Source organism: Uloborus diversus, chromosome 4, assembly GCF_026930045.1.
Source record: "Uloborus diversus isolate 005 chromosome 4, Udiv.v.3.1, whole genome shotgun sequence".
NCBI lineage: Eukaryota > Metazoa > Arthropoda > Arachnida > Araneae > Uloboridae > Uloborus > Uloborus diversus.
The window spans coordinates 77,089,944-77,110,100 of NC_072734.1; the positions used below are offsets into that span (position 1 = coordinate 77,089,944).

The 20,157-nt window shown below is 33.2% G+C and overlaps 1 protein-coding gene across 1 annotated transcript; it reads right to left on the minus strand.

Moving 5' to 3' along the window:
* Positions 1-2,339: 2,339 nt before the first annotated feature.
* On the minus strand, positions 2,340-20,053 carry LOC129219973 (uncharacterized). The gene is made up of 4 exons (XM_054854294.1): positions 19,803-20,053; positions 13,051-13,391; positions 11,662-11,841; positions 2,340-4,015 (listed from the first exon to the last, which is right to left on the minus strand). Exons 2-4 carry the CDS (start codon positions 13,387-13,389, stop codon positions 2,354-2,356), a joined length of 2,181 nt encoding a protein of 726 aa, XP_054710269.1. The 5' UTR covers positions 13,390-13,391; positions 19,803-20,053; the 3' UTR covers positions 2,340-2,353.
* Between the last annotated feature and the right edge of the window lie 104 nt (positions 20,054-20,157).

Sequence of the window (20,157 nt, forward strand, 5' to 3'; positions counted from 1 at the left end):
ATAAAAAATGAAATTGGATTCAATATGAGGCAGAACAGTAAGATTCAAATGAATCTATTTTTTAAAATAACTTTCGTAAAACTCTAATATCAGTTAAGAAAAGTTTTAATCGTTCGGAAAAGGTTCTTCCACAATTTAAAAAATTTCAGAGACTATAAATTTATGCTTAACACCGATGTATTAATGATATGTTCAAACTTAATAATTATTAAAAGTGGTACTTTCTATCAAGTTACAGTTAGGAACCGACGAACTAAGCATTACTTTTATGTGAAAGTGAAATAAGGTTTCTGTTTTTAACAAATATCAAGAGAGAAATTTTGACAAATTTTAACTACATGGAACTTTATAAAATTTCTTGAGCATAAGAAACAAGTTTTTGATGATAATTCCAAGCTTAATGAGCTTTATTGGATTCCATGAGAATTCGGTAATTTTATCACACTTCAAGTGCATTTTTTAATGCAGTTGAAGTGCGATCACTAATAATCAGAGAGTATTTGAAATACCAAATTATCATAATCTATGGGCATCATAGAATATTGTTTATAGTTAACTATTCCAAAAAGATGATTGCTTAAAAAACAAAGTAAAGATCAGCAAATAAGAAGTAATAGTGTTACAAAACTAGGATTAATAAGGGAAAACAATGTTGTGATACAGAAATTGTTACTTATGATACATAAACATGTTTCAAAGTCACAAGAAACTTTTTTTCCAATGTAAAAAATATTTAAGCTTCAATATTCAAGCAGCAGTCATAATAAAGGTTACATTATGACAGCGAAATCCCCAAACTCAAGTTCTTATATATTTGAAAAGCAGTTTCTTGTAATATCAAAAACAGTAGTATGCAATATAATTTACAATGTGTGCATTGCAACATTGTTCTCTCACTTAGTTTGCACACAAAGGTAAGCACTTACTGTTACACAAAAATACTTCACGCTAATTAACATCCAAAATACTACCCCCCTACAAATATTACACAAACCAATAAAGCATCAGGTGTCATAATTAACTCTAAGTATTTGTTTATATTTACTTAATTTATTCATTTTTTCCAATTCCTGGTTCTAAGATGATATTTAATCCAAAATTTAGTGCCTTATCAAATTAAATAACAGCTCTGCAGGAATACTTAAATTTTGGGTCATAAAAAAAGTAATTTCAATACTAGAAAGATGAAAAAATAATCTGACTGATCTTTTTCAGTATTACAGTTAAAATTTAAAAATCTAAGTCTCATCACAGGACACATTATAATAATAAAAAATTTAATATTCGAACAAACATCAAAATTAGATTTTTGATCTAATAATTCCACTAATTTTGAAAATCCAGAGTTAGCATAAAAGAATATCCCAGCTATAAAAAAATTATATTTCACAAACTATTACACTTAGCACTACAAATGATACATAAAAATAAAGAAACTGAAAGTTTTTTCCCCACCTACTAATGTTCGAAGTGTGCGCCTTTCGTAATGGGACCCACATCTATAACATACATTTTGGAGTGTTTCACTGTGAATTTTTCGTAATGCTACATATATGCGATCTTTCCGTTCTTGCAATGTTGGTTGGCTTGATTAGGTTTTTTGGCCCATGATTAGGGTTTTGGCTTGCAATGTTTAATGCAATCATGATGTAAAAAGACTTCAACGAAACCTAGTTAAAAAAATCACATGGGTTAGGTTTAGATATCTAGCTGGCTAACACACAAAGGGTAAAGCATCACCTGCTCGGCCAATCCAGCATTGCTGGGCTTCAGTGGCGCAGCAGAGGGAGGGGACCCCTCTGCTGCGCATCTCTGGTTTGGTCTTGGTTTTAACATTGTTGCCAATCCTAATACAGTAGTTAATACACGTGTAACGACTGTTACAACCAAAAAGCCCCCTCCAGAAGGATTTTCTGGCTGCACTAGTGTGCAATGTGCACCTTTAAGTAGTTACATTAAAAAAAACTTTCACAGTAAACTTTATTTGCATGTATATCATTTATAGTGCTAAATATAAGTTTATGAAATATAAACATTTAAAACCAGGATATTCTTTTATGCTAACCCTGTATCACAGAATGTATTTGTCAGCATCACAAAAGAAAGTAATTTTGGTACACCAGTTGCATAATATTCATACCTCAGATATTTTAGACGTATTAGCTAATGAAGGATTTTTGAAACAATTCAAATTTTGATTGTAAACATTTCATATTGTATCTAAGATTTTACACAAACATTGTATAATTATTTCATTACCAACAGATTATATAATGTCTAAAATGGACAAATCTTACTGCCATAAAATTCTCACAACTGTTTTATAAACATCAAGTAAAATTTCAGAATAAGCTCATATGTATGTCGGAGAGTCCTTCAAACTGGCACCACAAGCTGTACAATCTTCTGTATCTTTTTTATTCACTAAAGTACATTGAGGACATTCACGGCCACCACTGACCAGGGGCGTAATCTCAGGTCCCGGAAGCTTGCTTCGCCCACACATGTCACATATGCTCTTTTCTGCAGCATTGTAAAATGTGCAGGAGGTACAAGACCATTTTTTAAAACCTTTAGAATCTCTCTGAACTGAAGAAGGTGGGAGGGATTTAGTGTTTTTCAAATCTAAATCAGTTCTGGATGATGATTCTCTTACTAAAGTTAATGAACTACTTGCATGATTTTTCTTATGTTGTTTTGTAGGCAGAGTACAACTAATTGAATCAACTGTGGGGGTTTCCTTCTGGCTTCTGGGCTTGATGGAAAGTGTTGATGCACTACAGGTTATGATTCCATTGGATTGAAAATCACATTTTGGATTTAAGCTCTGCCCACTCATATCGATTGAACAACTGGCTTCCGTGTCACATGGGGAGGGCACATTATCATAATAGCTTCCTCTTTGGGGTGTGTGATAGATGGGTTTACTAGTACTCGACCTCGCAACATCATTCAAACAATCAGAAGGGTTTTCATATGAGGAATATGTTGTTGAACTTATGGGGAAGGGTTTGGATTTGATAGAAGAGCGGGCATCATCCACGGATATTTTTAGAAATGAGGAACAAATGTCACTGGGGTCCACATCATGATTTGCTTCAATTCTGCTCGTCCTAGTGTTTGAGTCAAAGTTGTTGCTGACATCCTTTGGGAGCTGGTATTTGTTGGGCATAAGGGAAAATTGACGTTCGCAACACATTTGACACTGACAAAGTGGAATTGAAATGTCATGAGGCAAATGATAGGAAAAAGATGGTAAACCCAATGGCATCATTTGAGGAGGAGGAGGATATGGATGTCCAAAATGAGAAGTGTAACTTTCTTTCATATTTGGCACAGTACTGCTATAACCTGTTATATGACTATCATGATCAGAATTCACATATGCATTGTGCCTTCTACCATAAGAAGGTTGCAATAAATCCCACGAATCTTTCACATTTTCAGGAGTTAAATCTGAATTCAAATACCGTGGGACATGATTGTGGCTTTTGTTGAAAAAATTATAATTCATTTGTATATGATCATCTAAGCTTCGACTTGCATAGGAATCGGTCTCATCTGATCTCGAAACTAAACCTTGATTTTGATAATCAGATAACGGGGAGCTAATTTCTTCACTCCAAGACGATAATTTTGAATGGATGGGAACACATCCTTTGGCTGATTTACTTAAATAAGAATTGCTAACTGTAGTAGGTTGCAAAAGCAAGGATTCTTCTTCATATGGGGGGTAGGAGTTATCACTAGACCAGGTGTTTGAAACATCAACAAGTATTCCTGTTTTCTGGTAACTTGAGGATAGATTGGGTTTAAAATTTTCTTCAATCTTACATCCATTTTCTTGATTTCTGAGCCATCTTTCTTGCTTATCCTGTTCAATAGCATTTCTTTTCAGTTGATGTAAAATGCGAATTGCTTCATCCACACCACAAATATAATCCTCACGAACATTGTGGATTTCCAGCCAACTGCATTTATAGGCTTTAACTCTTTCACAAATCTGCACCATTATCTATTAAAATAGAAATATTTATATTATGCTTAAATACATAAAAAATAATTAAGCTTCTATTCAGTTTAAGAAACTTTTGATTCAGAATAACTATTAAAAAGTTTTATAAAAAAAATTTGCTGGGCTGCTGGTTGGTTTATTTGATTTTTATGGTGCAAGAGCTCTTGAGGGCTATACTTGTTGGGCTGCATATAATGAAACAAAATTTTAGAAGCACAGTTGCATCAATTGATAAGAAAACTGAATACAATACAAACAAATGCTCCCTTAAGATAAATAAATACCTTTGCTGAACAGTAAAGTAAGACAAAACAACGTTAGATAAAGCACAAATTTGTGCTTCATCTAACGTTGTTTTGTCTTACTTTAAATGCTCCCTTGTCTGTTCTCTTCCATCTTGCCTGGATGCAAGCTGACATAAAAGCAACAGACATGTGTGATCTCGGTCACAAATTTGTAAAATTATTCCAAATATAGCAGCTGAATGTTTTCAACTACCATATGTGATGGTAGCCCAAATAAGTATCCCAATAAATTATAAATGCGTACTTTTGTCCTGATAATGCAAGGCAATTGAACAAACCGTTTATCATAAGGCAAAAAAGGTTGGATTTTTCAGCTGAATCATAGCATCAGTCGCACTTTCTTTGAGTTTAAAAGAAAGAGTGGCATAGATCACAACTGCACAAACATCTCAACTTTCAAAGTTGAAAATGAATTTGTAACCTGTAAGTGAAAATTGGGAACTTTGGTTAGTAGCCAGTGGCTGGTAGACTGTTTTATTTGGCCACTTTTTAAAGTTAGTAGCCACTTTTTGAAATTGAAACTATACTTCAAACTTCCTTGATAATGAAAGAAACCTATCATCATAGTATATTAAACATTGTTTTCTATAAATCTGTAACCTGCCAACTATTCATGAGCAAGTCCTAGAAGATATATGCAAAATGCATTTAATTTATAATTGACAGGTAACAGACATAAAAAAATCTTGCATGGCATATTTGTATTTATTTCAAATTTTGAAAAAAATGAATTTGTATAAAACATTCATATTTCGTCAACTTGATAAAAATTAATCTATGATTTATAAAATGAAATAATTCACATTTGTAGCACTAAAGTATTATTAACTGGTAAGGTAAACACACCAGTAGTGGCCAGTAGTTCAGTAATGACTACTTCAAGGATTCCAGGTCTCTTAATGGATTCAAAAATGTATTAAATGTGAAGGAGGTATTATCTCCTGCGATACTTCCATAGGAGTGATGACCGACCATGTGGCGATCCATGACATTTTTAATCGTCACTTTTGCAACTTGTGGCGACAGACTGACCGCTAATTTTCACCTATATCGTCAGGGTTGCAGAAAATGTTTTTAACACCAACATTTCCCCAAAATATTAAAATAAGCTTTATGTTTCAGATAATAGGTAAAGATAATTTTGGAGAAGAAAAAAAGCAATTGTATCTTTAAAAGTAATAGAATGAACTAGTAGCTTGTAGAACTCTGTACCTAAAAAGTAAATTAAGTAAATACATGTAAGTTTTAATTAAAATCTCATATGTAATATTTATTATTAAATGTAAATTATTATTCAACAAATAGTTGATGAAAACATAAAGAGTGGTGATGCAAAAGAAAATGCATTAAAAGACGCAGAAAAAAAATCGTAATTTTTTTTTAAAAAATAAATCTGCAAAATTTCCCCAGATGTCTCAAATTTTCCCAGGTCGCCGGATCGGACATATTCTACACCTGTGTATATTGTAACCACCAATAGTGCAGTACCAGCCAGGATTTTACCATTACAAATCCATGATGAAGACAGTAATAATGGAAGACATCAAACCAAAGAGATCAATATAAACAAGCTTTGATTCACTTCCAGGAACTGAAAAACTGGTGGTGCGGCTGGAGCTTGTCAGAGAATAAGATACTTACTTCTCTTAGTTCATGCCTTCCATCATACATATGCACACAAAATTGCCATTTCTATAAACACATCATGGTCTTTTGACGACTAAGTTAAAGTGCTTGAAGAAACTCTAATGACAATACAATTAATTCAGCCCCTTAGGTACATTTGATGGAGGTGTTGTATCAAAAATTTGCTTTGCCTAAGTAACGGATGATAAGAATGTTTCATTCAAACTAGGACCAAATTAGACATCAGCAAATTAAATCTGTTTTAAACACAAGAATTTCTTCATATAGATCTGTACCCAAGGTGTTAATCAATAAGCAACATAAATGACTTGCCTATCTCCAACATGCATCAGGATCAGGGCCGGATTTACATAAAGCTAAGCAAGCTATAGCTTAGGGCCCCGCTTTGTTGGAGGCCCCCAACTCCCGAAAAATTGCATGATTCGTTCCTAAAAAAAATGAAAAGTACTTGAAAAATAAATTTAATTTTCAAATGCTTGAAAATTTGGAAAAATGTGGCTACAAACTTTCAATTTTAAATTTCTAACAAATGGGAGGAAGATGCCAAAAAATGTCAAATTAGCTCTTTGCTACATCCTGAATCAAATATGTAAAAATCATGGTTTTCACGATTCTGTAACATATTACTTGAGATACATTTTTATGACTCACATGTTTTTTATCTTGCTATTTATTTTATACCGAATGCAGTATTTTGGACATATATTTGTTATTGCTTTCTTTTATCTTACTTCTACTGCATATTGTCAATCTGCTAAACGTAAAACAAAAATGTCAGAGACTGGAAAGTGCAAATCAAGAACCTTGAATAATTTTGATTGTTCTAGAGTCCTTGCAAATAATTAGATATGTCACTGAAACTCTGAAGCAAAGTGTGCTTTAATTTTATTTCGTATCAAGTGCATCAGTTATGGTGTGTCCTAATAGGCAATATGTTACTCTCTTGTTAATTACTTTCTAAATCTGTACATCATTTTTTTGAAAGCACCTTTTACTATTTATCATTTTATATTTAATTCAATGTTGTATTTATCGGTGGGTTGTAGGGGCGATCGAAACTTAATTGTACCAAAAGCGGATGTGAGCAAGTAACAATGCATTATCTTTTCTCCTACACCTCGCTCTTTCTTGTTGACTGCTGTCATAGATTTGTGGAACCAAAAACAATTTTTACTGTGTATTTATCTTAATTTGCAAAAGAGTATATAACTTCTTTAAGTTTTGTTTGTCTTTTTTTTTTTCTTTTTCCGATATTTTTGTATTTTCAGTTACCCCTTACAAACGCTTCAAAACACAGAATTTTAAATCTATTTTTCAAAATTTCTTTTGAAGGAGAAACCCTCTAAGGGGAGGGAGGCACCTAAAGTTAGAGATCTTCTATACCCCACTTAAAGGGGAGCTCTGCATCACTCTTGACACCATTCTTCCTCTTAAGCTCAATACAAAAAGGACAGCAGGCAAATCATCAAAAAACGAACAAAACTGTAAAGCACTGCTTTATGTATCGGAGGAAGTGAGCTAAAGTAGTGAAAAAACAAAGACACTTAAAAATTGTCTCTTTTGTCACCATCAGAATAAATTTTCCAGATTCAAAAGGGGGCTCCATAGTACCTGAAATAGCTTAGGGCCCTGTTAAGTCTGAATACGGCCCTGATCAGGATAAAGCAAACATTGCAATCATATGCATCAGCCAGCATGTCAAATTTTATATCAACCAACCATACGCAACTGGGTCATTCTTTAAAAAGTGTAACTTTAATGTCACACAGCTTTTACACTTAAAATTTTAAGGAACAATTCATTAAACAATGATTTTTAATTTCATTAAAAATATATTTAAACCTGCCAACAATTTTTTAATAATAGTTTTTATTTTAGTATATTTTTGGTTCACAACATGTGAATTCTCACCTGTGTGGCATGTCACACACCTGTAACCAGTATAAACATATCATTACTATCTGGACATAGCTGAAGCAAAAATAAATAAATAAAATTTAAACCATTGATTTAGCATTTTAATTTTTGACTCATAAAAGAAAATGGAATTCCTCTTTAAAAACTTGAAATAAGCGTTGTTACAAAAATAAAGAGACTTTTCATTTATTTGCATCCTTATAAAGCAAAGTTAGCTTGAAAAAAGAATAAAATATGATTCTCATATGAGATGTAAAAAGATTGCATTTTTCAAAATGTAGGCATCTAAAGAAAAAAACGGTAAATAAAAGTTTATTTAAAGTTAATTATTCTTTTTGACACCAAAAAATTAAACCCATATAACTTTCTCCCCAAAATAAGTTATACATCGCACCGCCAGACACAAAGTAGCAATAAACAGTTAAACATTGCGCCGACCGACGCCAAGTGGCGATAAGTTTGAAGTCGGTAATCCTATCTGAAGCGATCACATTTTCACCCTACCCCCGCTATCCTTTGCAGTTCTAAGTTCATTTCGCTGTACTATATTATTGTTTATTAATTCATGAGTGTGGGAGAAAAGTGCTTAGGACGCCTATTCAGAGAAGATTAATCCTTTTTCAGAGAAGTTTACAACAACACCGTTGCATAAAACAAACAAGCAAAATTATAAACCAAACCGACTTTCAGCAGTTAATCCCCCCCCCCCCCCCCGCTTTTCAAAGAAACCAACAACAAACATTATATTTATTTGGTGGTAGTAGTTATTTATCGCTTGCAGGAGCATCACAAGAGTGGCGATTTTTTTTTCTTTTGCAAAATTAGCAAATTTTGAAAAAGTTGATCCCTCTAATTTAACTTTAAAAAAAGGTTCCAAACATTATCGTTTTTATACACGGAAATATGCTGCGTTATTTTGATTTAAGGTTTGCTTTTTCAATAAACAATTTGTGAAAGATCTATTTTGGTTTATCAGAATTTTTTGAAGGGTCCGTTCTGGTTGATCAGGATTTTGTGAAAGGTCTGTTTTGGTTGATCCGATTTTTGTGAAGGGTCCGTTAACTGACCCAAATTTTCTCTGGCCAGACCCCTGGTATATGTTGCATAATAACTTGTTTAATTAAAAGTTTATATTTATTTATATATTATTCCTTTCACAAGTGTCTCAAATACTAACTGTTCAAGTATATTTAGTTTTTTAATATTGTGTTTTAGTAGGACAAGGAGTCACATGTCACACAATTCTCACCTCAGTTACCTAAACACAAAATGCCTTTCCTCATTAACACGTGGCAGTAATGACATCAAATTTCATTTTCCATGATACAAGGGAGCACCTTTGTTTATTTTTAGCCATAGTTGAAATTGTGAGATTATTGTCAAAAAACAAGAAGACAGATTTTGCTTTAAAAACTTAGTGTGGTTCTTCTGACTTCTCACCTCTGTGAGTTTGAATTTCAGGGATGTAAATTAATGTAAAAAAAGAAGTAAACATGTTTTCATATGCTTAAAATGTGCAGATTGTAGCAACCAAGAAAAAAAAATTCCCTGAAAAATGTATCTATTAGGCCTATAGTAATGGAAAATTCATCACCTCCATGACAGATCTTAGTAATGTCATTATTTCTGAGATGAAAATAAATGATGGAGAGGTAACCAGGGGTCTGTCCAGGATTTTTCACAGGGTCCGTTTTTTGTGAAAAATAAAATAATTTTGTGAAAAATCAATTATTTTTGTGAAAAATCAAATAATTAAAAAAAAAATTTTTTTTCTTGTAAAAATGAAAGTTTAGACTCTTGAGGTGGTGGAAACTGCATCATTGACACTTAAAGTTGAGTGTTTTCTCTCTTTTCTGTTGAGAATATCATTCTTGAGTGTTTTTCTAGTACTTGAAGAGAGGGGGGAGGCATCGCTCCCTGGGAGATGGGCACCTCTCAAGTATCAATATTTATCTACCATTCTACATCATGTTAAATAATGCTAGAAATGTTTTTTGTATAGTATTTAAAATAACTGTAAGAAAAAAAATTAGGCAGGAGTTAAGCATTTAACTTTTTAACCCAAGACACTGTTTAAGAGCACAGAGTTTCGTTCAAACCTTATAAACTCAGTGATTTTCACAAAAATAAAAAAATATTTTATTTGTTTACCTCTTAACTAAGCGTACTAAACATCGAAAATTCGAAAAATCAGATTTCCACAGCAATCTCAATCCTCAAAGTGAAGGAATCGAAAGTATAAAAACGGCTTGTAAAATAAATATTTTTGATAAAATTACTTTTGAATTGCATTTTAGAGTCCTATGATAAACATATCATTAATATCTGGACACAGTTGAAGCAAAAATAAATAAATAAAATAAACCATCGATTTAGCATTTTAATTATTGACTCATAAAAGAAAATGGAATTCCCCTTTAAAAACTTGAAATAAGCTTTGTTACAAAAATAAAGAGACTTTTCATTTATTTGCATCCTAATAAAGCGAAGTTAGCTTGAAAAAAAGAATGAAATATGATTCTCATATCGGATGTAAAAAGATAGCGTTTTTCAAAATGTAGACATCTATAGAAAAAAATAACGGTAAATAAAAGTTTATTTAAAGTTAATTATCCTTTTTAGTATCGAAAAACCAAACCCATATAACTCAAACCCAAAATAACAGTTTAACATCGCACCACCAGACACTAAGTGGCGATAAGTTTAAATTTTGTAACCCTATCTGAAGCGATCACATCCGCCCCACCCATACTAACCTTTGTAGTTCTAAATTCATTTCGCTGTATATTATTGATGATTAAATCATGAGTAGGGAGAAAAGTGCTTACTACGCCTATTCAGAGAATGTTGACGCTTTTCCAAAGAAGTTTACAACAACACCGCTGCATAAAACAAACAAGCAAAATTATAAACCAAACTGACTTTCAGCTGTTAATTTCTTTCAAAGAAACCATCAGCAGGCATTATATTTATTTGGCGGTAGTAATTATTTATGGCTTGCAGGAGCATCACAAGAGTGTGAAAGATCCGTTTTTGTTTACCAGAATTTTGTGAAAGGTCCGTTTTGGTTGATCGGATTTTTGTGAAAGGTCCGTTTTGGTTGATCGGATTTTTGTGAAGGGTCCGTTAACGGACCCAAATTTGGTCTGGCCAGACCCCTGGTAACACATCAATAATAGGCTTTCTACCAAAATTATAAATTGTCCTCAAATTTACTAAATACTATTTTTTAACATACATTTGAAATTACTAGCTAAGTCGTACTTTAATTAAGAGAGCTTAATATTATATCCCCACCAATCATTAAAATAGCTGATTGTTTGCACAATTAACAAAATTACTACTTTAATAATGAATTGGCCTCGATTTTTAAATATTAAAAGTCTTTTTCTTTCGGTGAACAAGGCATTTTTTAATTTTTTTTATTTATGAGTAAAATAATTGGAGCTGGGCCATTGTTTATGGTTACTTCTAAGAGGTAAAATTTTCATGTAAGAATGAAAAAAAAAAGAAAAAGAAAGAAAGAAAGAAAACAAAGGTTTTGAAAAAGGTCTGAAAAGGTTTTGAATACTGATAGTTTATTTTCAAGAATAAAAAAAATATGGACAAAGTAAAATTTTGCCGTCCTAGGCAGCTGCCTACTCTGCCCATTTGGAAATTCGCCCATGAGTCCAAGACATTGCAGACTCTGAAACCTGGAGTGGTATCATTCACAACTTTACAGCATTAAACATCTGATTTTGAAAAAATGTTTTTTAAAAAATGAAATTCACAAACCTGGCATTCAACATAAGCAGTAAGGCAATCTAAAGCTACTCTTGCTACTTTATCAGGATCTACAGGTTCATCAAGAAAAAGGACACCTTCATCTGTAAACTGATAACCAAGCAACTGAAGAACAGAATCTCCACCTATCAACTGACTTTCAACTGAATGCTTGTAGAAACCACTATAAAGCTGTAATAGTAAATTAAAATATAATTTTCATTTATTTTTGCAGCTATACAAATTTCTTGAAGAGTGAAAGAAATTGAAGCTATTCAAAGAAAGACAATGAAATTAATAAATTATAATTGAAAGCTTGTCAATATACAATGTTTGTTTTCTAAATAATATTGTGGATCTAAATGAAGACTTTATTCAAAGTATGCACTACAGGCCGAGCACCACCCGATCACGATCAAATGACCGAAGGACTTTTTATTCCCAGAATTTCTGTGGGAGTGACAAGACCCAGTCCTTCAGTGTTCTTGAGTTTGTCGTTCAAGCTGAAATGAACGTTCAAGTTCAAGTTGAATTCACCCTTTAAAATGTTTTTTCAAAGGATCAAACACATAGAATTGTGGGGGGACATGTCTGGGTTCTAGGGCTGATGGTTAAGCTGCTTCCACAGAAAAAGCACCACCCAGGTGGCCAGTGCCGCCTGGATGGTGCTCATAGAGTCAGACGACAAACTCAATTGCACTGTAAAAGACTGAGCCTTGTCACAGCCACAGAAATTCTGGGAATAAGATATCCTTTGGTCAGTTAATCAGTGGGATTGTGGTACTCAGGCCTGTGGTAGCCTTTGAATAAAGTCTTCATTTAGACCCAGAGTATTGTTTGGTACCATTTTATTTGAACAGCACTAGCATATATTTATAATGTTAAACTAAAATAATGCAAAATTCATACATAGAAACATGCAGTAATTAATGTAAAGCTTTACTTTGCTCAATGTTCTGTTGTCTTACTTTGACTCAAAGTTATGTTTGAAATTGCAAGTGATTTTGTCTTTTGGAACACATTTTGCAAGTCAAACAATATAAGACATTTTACCCCAACTAATAAAATTATCTAAAGATCAGGAATGTCTAGAAGAATATTTTAATAACAGGTATAGCAAAAAATAAGCATAAAATAGTGAGACATCATAAAATGACTATAAAGAACAAAGTTAAATTATTACATAACAAAGTTATCTGAAAATATATTTAGCGAAATTAAACCTTAAAATAAAAAACTTTAGAATAAGAGTTGATTTGTTCTTTTTCAACATTGAACACTTGTAATGTGACTGCCCTTTTAAATACCTTAACTTTCAACACCTTAAATCACATGGGGATTTGATAGACTTGACTGTTTATTTAATGACAGAAAAGCAAAGAAAATATATGAAGCACTAACCTTAACAGTTTTATATTCTTTACGCCAAGGATGGCTAATTAAATTGGTGGCATACTTCTCCAGAGCCTCAAATGCAGATGCTGCTTTATAAGCACTGAAATTTGGGTTGTTTTCAATATTGTGGCTCAGAATGTTAGATATTTCAATGAATGTAAATTTTGCACCATGGGAAACAACACACAGGAACTCAGAAATAAGGCTCTCTAAATTACGGCGCTGTTCTAGCTTGGATGGAGTTTCTTCCTGATTCAAGTAGGCCAAATGACTTCGCAGGATATGACGGTGTAAATCTTCACTTCGGGCAACATGCCCATCATGGGCTTGATAAGTCATAGTCATATCTGTAACACATTTTAGACAAGTTAAGACACATTAGTTTTAATTTTAGAATAATTGCCTTTCATCATATTACTACTAGTTATAAGAATAAGGATGAAATACTAGCTTACGGTTTTTGAGGCCAGTGTGACAATTAATGGCTTTTCAAATTTCCTTAAAGCCTAATTAGGTACATGTTTCTCAAACCTCAAAATCATTGCTTGATGCTTATTTTGGGAAATTACTGTACTGGTCAGACAACATGCTTGATATAAATTTAATGGAAATTTAGTGAGGCATTCTGGCTCCCAAAGCATGAAAAAATGGTATTCAATATCGAAACAAGTAAGAACTCATTCTCCCCATCGAAAAAAGTCGCCATAAAAGTTTTCACCAACGTTCCTCAACTTCAAGACTGATAAAAGTGATTGAAAAAAAGGAGGTATTATTGTTTACTAGGGTTTATCAGAGCAAAACGGTCGTTATCCTTATAATTTTGTTGAGATTTAACAATGACATTTTTATTAATCATGGCAAAACATTTATATTTCATACTTTCAAATGTTCTGTATTCCACAATGATTTCTTAGCATAAAAAGGCATTTTGTGTATTAATTTTACTGAATTATTTCAGAAACAATTTTGTGCAATTTTTCTACTGTCCTTATATTGTATATACTTGGGTATTAGTTTATCTCACGTTTTAGTTGCCCCCCCCCCATAGGCGGATTTACGGGGGTACCAGGAGGTGCACCACACTCCCAGAAATTTTTGGTTGGATTTTGAAAAAAATAATTTAGTATATTTCATCCTGAAACGCAGTTGGGGGAAAAAATTCATAGCTGCTACACTAGTAAATTTACTTGAATCCAGTGTATCACCACACTTCGCTAATGCAAGACAAACATAACTGTGTTCTAGTATTAAGAATTAAAGTAATTTTATCCATTTAAAAAAAACAACCTAATAAATAATTTTATGCAAATAAAGAAATCTCAAACAATTTATTCTTCAGTGCTGTGTTAATAATTGTGTCTGTGAATAATTGCCTGTTCTGTAATTGGGTATTAATTCGTATATCAATACCAATTCTTCTATTTTGAAACAACAATAGCTAATAAAGTTCAAAAAAAAAAAAAAAAACATGACTGTTGCAACAAACTTGATCAATAAAATCTAATCCAAAATCAACTAAAAACCAACATTTTGAGGGTAATTTTCAAAAATTTTTGAAGGTGGACTCCCATACATTTTGCTGCAATCAGGGCCCGATTAAGACATCGAGGGTCCTAGGCCAAATACATTTTGGGGCCCCCCTGTATTTAAACTTCATAACTTTAGCCATTTGCTGAAAAAATTTCAGCCATAGAGTGAAGTAATTTTAGCCATTTGAGGGCCCTAAGCCACGGCCTAGTTGGCCTATTCAGTAATCAGGCCCTGCCTGCCATGCTGCATCCAGGGGGAGGGGGCACAAGACTGGAGACCCTCCCCACAAAATGCTGAGTTGATATTTTTAAAAAAAATACTCTTAATTATTGAATGGAAGAAAAGATCTCATTTTAGGAAAGCGCAGTTATTTTAAGAGAAAAAAAAAAGAATTTTGGGAAAAAATCTTAAAACGAATTGTGTGCCTCCCCCCACCCCTCCTCACACAATCCTCTTTCTTTCATATCTCCTCCCTTTTTTTTATAGAGCAATCATGATTGCTTATTGTTTTCATTTGACCGTCCTTGATATCCGGTTCCTTTTTCAAAATAGACCAGGGGCCTCTGCAGCACCGTCATCTACCGGCCCAAGCAGGAGCTGCTCCTCTGGTCCTGGGCCACCACTAAGCAGCATTGTCCACCGGAATACCCCCTCCTGAGTGGTGGCGTCCATGTCTTACATACACACATACACACACGCCTACCCACATACACACACGCCTACCCGCATACACGTCCTAACACACAAACACAAACGTATTCGCCCAGGAGGAGGGGCAGGCTTGGGAGGACAGGAGCCGTTTCTAGAAACAATAGCCTTCAATGAGTAGAGTCCTGTCGCAACTCGTGATTGCAAAAAACATAATTTGAATACAGAATTTCAGAATTCAAATTAATTTTGAAAATTCGAAAGTTTTTTTTTTTTATTTCGTTTTTTTTTCTAATAGTCCTCAAAATTTTTCTTCTCCGAAGCCACTCTCCGGCCAAAATTATTACAGAGCATCTCAAATTTTGTTTATTGGGCTTCACTTTCGCAAAATTTCCAAGAAAGATCCTCTAATCACCTAAAAACATTGAAAATCATTTAAATTGCCTTTTTGGAGCTCCAGTTTTGAAAAACTGCAGTGTCCCTAATGTTACCAAATATGGTCTTACACTTTTGTGTTGAAGAATTTAATTTTGGAATATATTCGAACAACGGCCTCCGACCCCCTTTCTCTAATATTATTAAAATATTGTTAATATTTTGGTTTTGAAAACTACTATTTCGTGATATTTAGTGGGAGAATCCTTTTTTTAATACCGTGGAATATTGCATAAAAACTTCATTTTTAGGACTTCAATTTCGAAAATTTTCCAGGGGAGAGCTCCAGAACATCCCGTCTGGTAACAGCATCAAAACTTGTCCACCATAGCGTTTTTGAAACTTCAATTATGAAAAATTAATGAGGTAGTTGGGGGGGGGGACGTATTTCTATCGTTTTTTCAAAAAAATCGATTGGAGGCAGTCCATAAGTCCCAAACTATAAATATGAACCATAATCACATTTATAACACTTAAATTTCTAAAAATAGCCTTGGAGCTCCACGACCTTTCTTGCAACTAAAATATAACCCAGAAATATAAAACTGCGTTTTCAAAACTACTATTGCAATTTTTTTTCTGGGGAGTGAATGCCCTTCCAAACCAGAAGCTGGATTCACCAATTGCTTCTAACAACATCGACTTTCGTTGAAGATTTTCTGCAGTTTGAAGTGTTAAGAATTGTCAATCCCCTAATGTTACTAAATATGGTTCACATCGCGTTTTTTAGACTTAAAAGTGCACCCCGCCTTAAAATTACTTTCTGATTTCGCCACTGCCTTGTTATTCCGGGAATACCCACCCCTCTCCAGAACCCCGTTATTGTTGCACCCCCAAAACTTTCGGCCTAAATCCGCCTATGCCCCCCCCCCCCCCCCCCACTTTTCGGAGGAAAATCGGGGAGAAATCGAAAACCTCGGTATAAGTTGAGGTCCTACTTTCAGAAAAAAATCAGAAAAATTTTGCCGCTAACTTTGAATATAAACGTTGTAAAAAGGAGGAAAATTAAATGGAATGAACATTTTTATGTTAAAAAAGTCAAATTATTATTCTTGTGTGCAAAAAACGGTTTACTTTTGTAATTGGGAGTTTTGTAAAGGGTTCGATTCGCTGCAACGATTTTTGTTGTTTGCTGCTGTGATTTTCAATAAATATCAATAAAATTCTGCGCTGTAGCCATAATACATTATTTTTTAAAAAATGAGCAGTAATTCGCGATTATTGGGAAAATTCACGAATATGGCAATTCCCTCACTTTTCTCGTAATCTGCCGTTTACTGTAATTATTTAGACTTTATTTCACAGTCAGACCATATAAACTTATAGCAGAATGTGTAAGTATTTATTCTATAGCATCGGCCTAAAAAGGTTGGACTAAAAACAGAAAAATGTTCATGTTTTCAAGGGTTTCTTATCCAAGAATTGTTCGAGAAAAAGTTTCGGAAGTTCTGCATGCCGTATAAGTCGACCCCCTAACTTTTAACTAGTGATGTGCCGGATCGTTAAAAAAGTATATCCGTTGACACTAAGGATACGAATCATTAGTGCCAAGATCCGCCGATACAGATATGAATCTCAAAATTTTTTCCCTCAAATCAACTACTCAAGTGTAGAATTTGCTATGGAAGGTATTCCCGTTAGGACAATGGCACTGTTTCTTCAAAAAATGTCTTCTACGGCGAAAATATAATCAAGACTATGATTTACTCTTTAATGAAATCTCGGTTAAAATTTAGGGAGAGTAGGAAGGAATGGGTCAGCGCTTCATTAATGCTTATACAGAACGTGAAAAAATATTTCTAGATAGCTTGGTAGATGTAGGATAAAGAAGCAAGAGTGTAAAGCTGCTTCTGGATAGGCTCAAAATAATTTTTCGCATTTTATTTCAGCATAAATTCACCCACCTTACTCCGACCGACAAAATAACAAACCTAAGAACACCTTTACAAACAGTAAGTAGATAATTTAATCTTATTTTGAAGGATGCCGAGAAAAACCAAAAAGGAGGAATAAGACAAACACCAAATGAGTGACAAAAACCAATATTAAATTCAAAATAAAAAACATATTCCAGAGCGCCGATCTCATATTAAGATAAATTTCGCGGGTCAGAACACATAGTTTACAAATATGAACTGACAGCAGGCAGAAATTTTAAATCATTGAGCTTTTTCTCCTTATTTTCCCGACTTTGAAATTGCTACCAATGACGCATATAAAGGCTTAGAATAGCATTTAAAATATACTTAACAAATTATAGCTCCTACTGTATATAACTTGGCAGTTCCAAACAAATATCAAACGCAGAAAACTTCATACTTTCAATTGGGGCCAATATTTTTAACGTACGGGTAGTTTTTACTACCATAATTGTGAAAAACGTTAAGTCGGTTTTTAAATCAAATCCCCAGTAGTTAAAGTTCTACAAAAACAAGGCGAAGCTAAGAACATTTTTGATCAAGTCACATTTTGAACGAAAAAAAGAACTATAAAAATTGGTTCATCTGTTTAGGAGCTACGATGCCACAAACAGACACACTGACACACACAACTTATTACCCCTTCCTTTTACGACGGGGGGTTCAAAGTGGCTTTGGGAAAGATACTGCATAATTTAAATAGGGAATAAAACCTAATTTAAATGGAATTTAAGAGTCTTTTGTTCAAATATTTAAGAATTTTAGATCTGTTTAAGATCCACTAAAAAAGTAACAGATACAGATCCTTATTTTCTCTCGGATATCCGCGGATATGGATACTCGGAACATCACTACTTTAGACCTCACTTTTTGCACTAAATTCCTCGACTTATTCGCAAGTATATACAGCAATTGTGACCAACACTGTATGTCTTAAAATATAAAGAAAACAGATCAGAAATTCTTACAAGTTTTGAAATATTAAAAATAATAATAAATGAAAGAACTATTTAATAGCCTAAAAATTTAGAACATTCACAAGACCCTCAATAAGCAAAAATAAGAAATACATAAAAATTACTGCAGCATTTGATTATGCTTTAAAAAGAGAGAAAATGAAGAGTAAGATGCATGTGTTCATGAATGTAAATGTGCAATTTTTCATACTAGTGCATGAAACAAGTTGGTTTTCTTAAAGTCCTCTTCTGTAAAGGTTTGGGCCACTAAAGAGTCATCCCCTTTGTATCCGAGATTGAGGCTCTGCCCTGATTAGTTGGCTTTATTCGACCACACAAACCACTTAGTCGATTATTTATTGGCCAATTTTTACAGCTTAGTTGGAGGATTACAACTATGACCTTCAAAAACTCCAACCAAAAATACCACTTATTTCTTTTTTTTCCTTGTCAGATATCTGAACTGCCCATTATTCAATACAGACATATCTCGCCGACCAAAACCAAAACTATAGCCAAATACAAATCAAGGCAACTCAAATATTGGAGCTCAATAGGCACACTTAGTTAAGATTTTTATTCTGCAAAAAAGGTCGACGGGATGAAACACAAATAACCGCTTTTCAAAGAGTAACTCACAAAACTGTACACTGAGTATGGAGTAATTTGAAACTTAAAGCAATCATATTAATTAGGTAAAATAAAATCAAAGATCAAGTGTGTTGGTATTTTGTTTGGTGAATACATATAATGTATCCTCACAAATTAACAGGTTTTAGAAAAAAAATTAACCTTATTTCATGCAGATTTTCCGTTGAATCCCATGTTTCTCTAAGAAGGTTAATGCTGACTAAAACAATTTCACTTATTTCATTGAATTTTTCAACTCTGTTGGGACACACAACGATGATAAGCATTATATTTACTGATCTTATTAAGTTATCAGGTAAAAGATGAGTCATAATAAAGCCAAACTTATATAAACGAATTCAAAACACGTTAAGAGGGTGCCAAAAAACTTTATGCCGCCTCTGGTCGATACGATATACCGACTAGTGACAGTTGTTACTTTTTCGATCTTATTACGTTTTTTTTTTATTATTATTTAAGAAAGCTGTGCATGTGTGAAACAGTATGCATCAATGAGAATGTGTTAAGATTCTCAGTTTAAAAACACTAATAAAAGACTTTCAATCCTCATATTTTTTAACGATTTCAGAAAATAACGAAGAAAATGGACATCTCAACATTAAGAAATATTTAAACTTACCATTTTCAGACCATCAAGGGAAACATATTCATAAAAATTAAACAAACATTTCGTAATTTATGTTGACAATATATTTGACATCGAAACCAACTTCCTGGAAATTCTATTACTACAGCTTGATTTTGAAACATGAGCCACAATCCGTAAATGGAAACATTTCAGCAGAGCTAGAAGCAGCACGAAAATGCTTGAAATATTTGTTTGAAAATAAAAGATAGAATATATATTTTAAAAATTTTCGTCATACTTTTCAAACCCCACGAATTTCCCAACCTATTAAACTTCTGCCCAGATTTGGGCTGTTGGCATGAAGCCAATTTTGAAGTATGAAATTCTTAATAATTTCTTTTTTATA

Bases quoted from the DNA above. Each gene is read 5' to 3' on its own strand.
- LOC129219973 (XM_054854294.1), bottom strand. From the start codon at position 13,389: ATGACTATGACTTATCAAGCCCATGATGGGCATGTTGCCCGAAGTGAA. The intron at 11,842-13,050 runs GTTAGTGCTTCA...TTACTATTACAG, and splicing joins AAGAATATAAAACTGTTAAG to CTTTATAGTGGTTTCTACAA. The intron at 4,016-11,661 runs GTTTGTGAATTT...CTATTTTAATAG, and splicing joins CTGCTTATGTTGAATGCCAG to ATAATGGTGCAGATTTGTGA.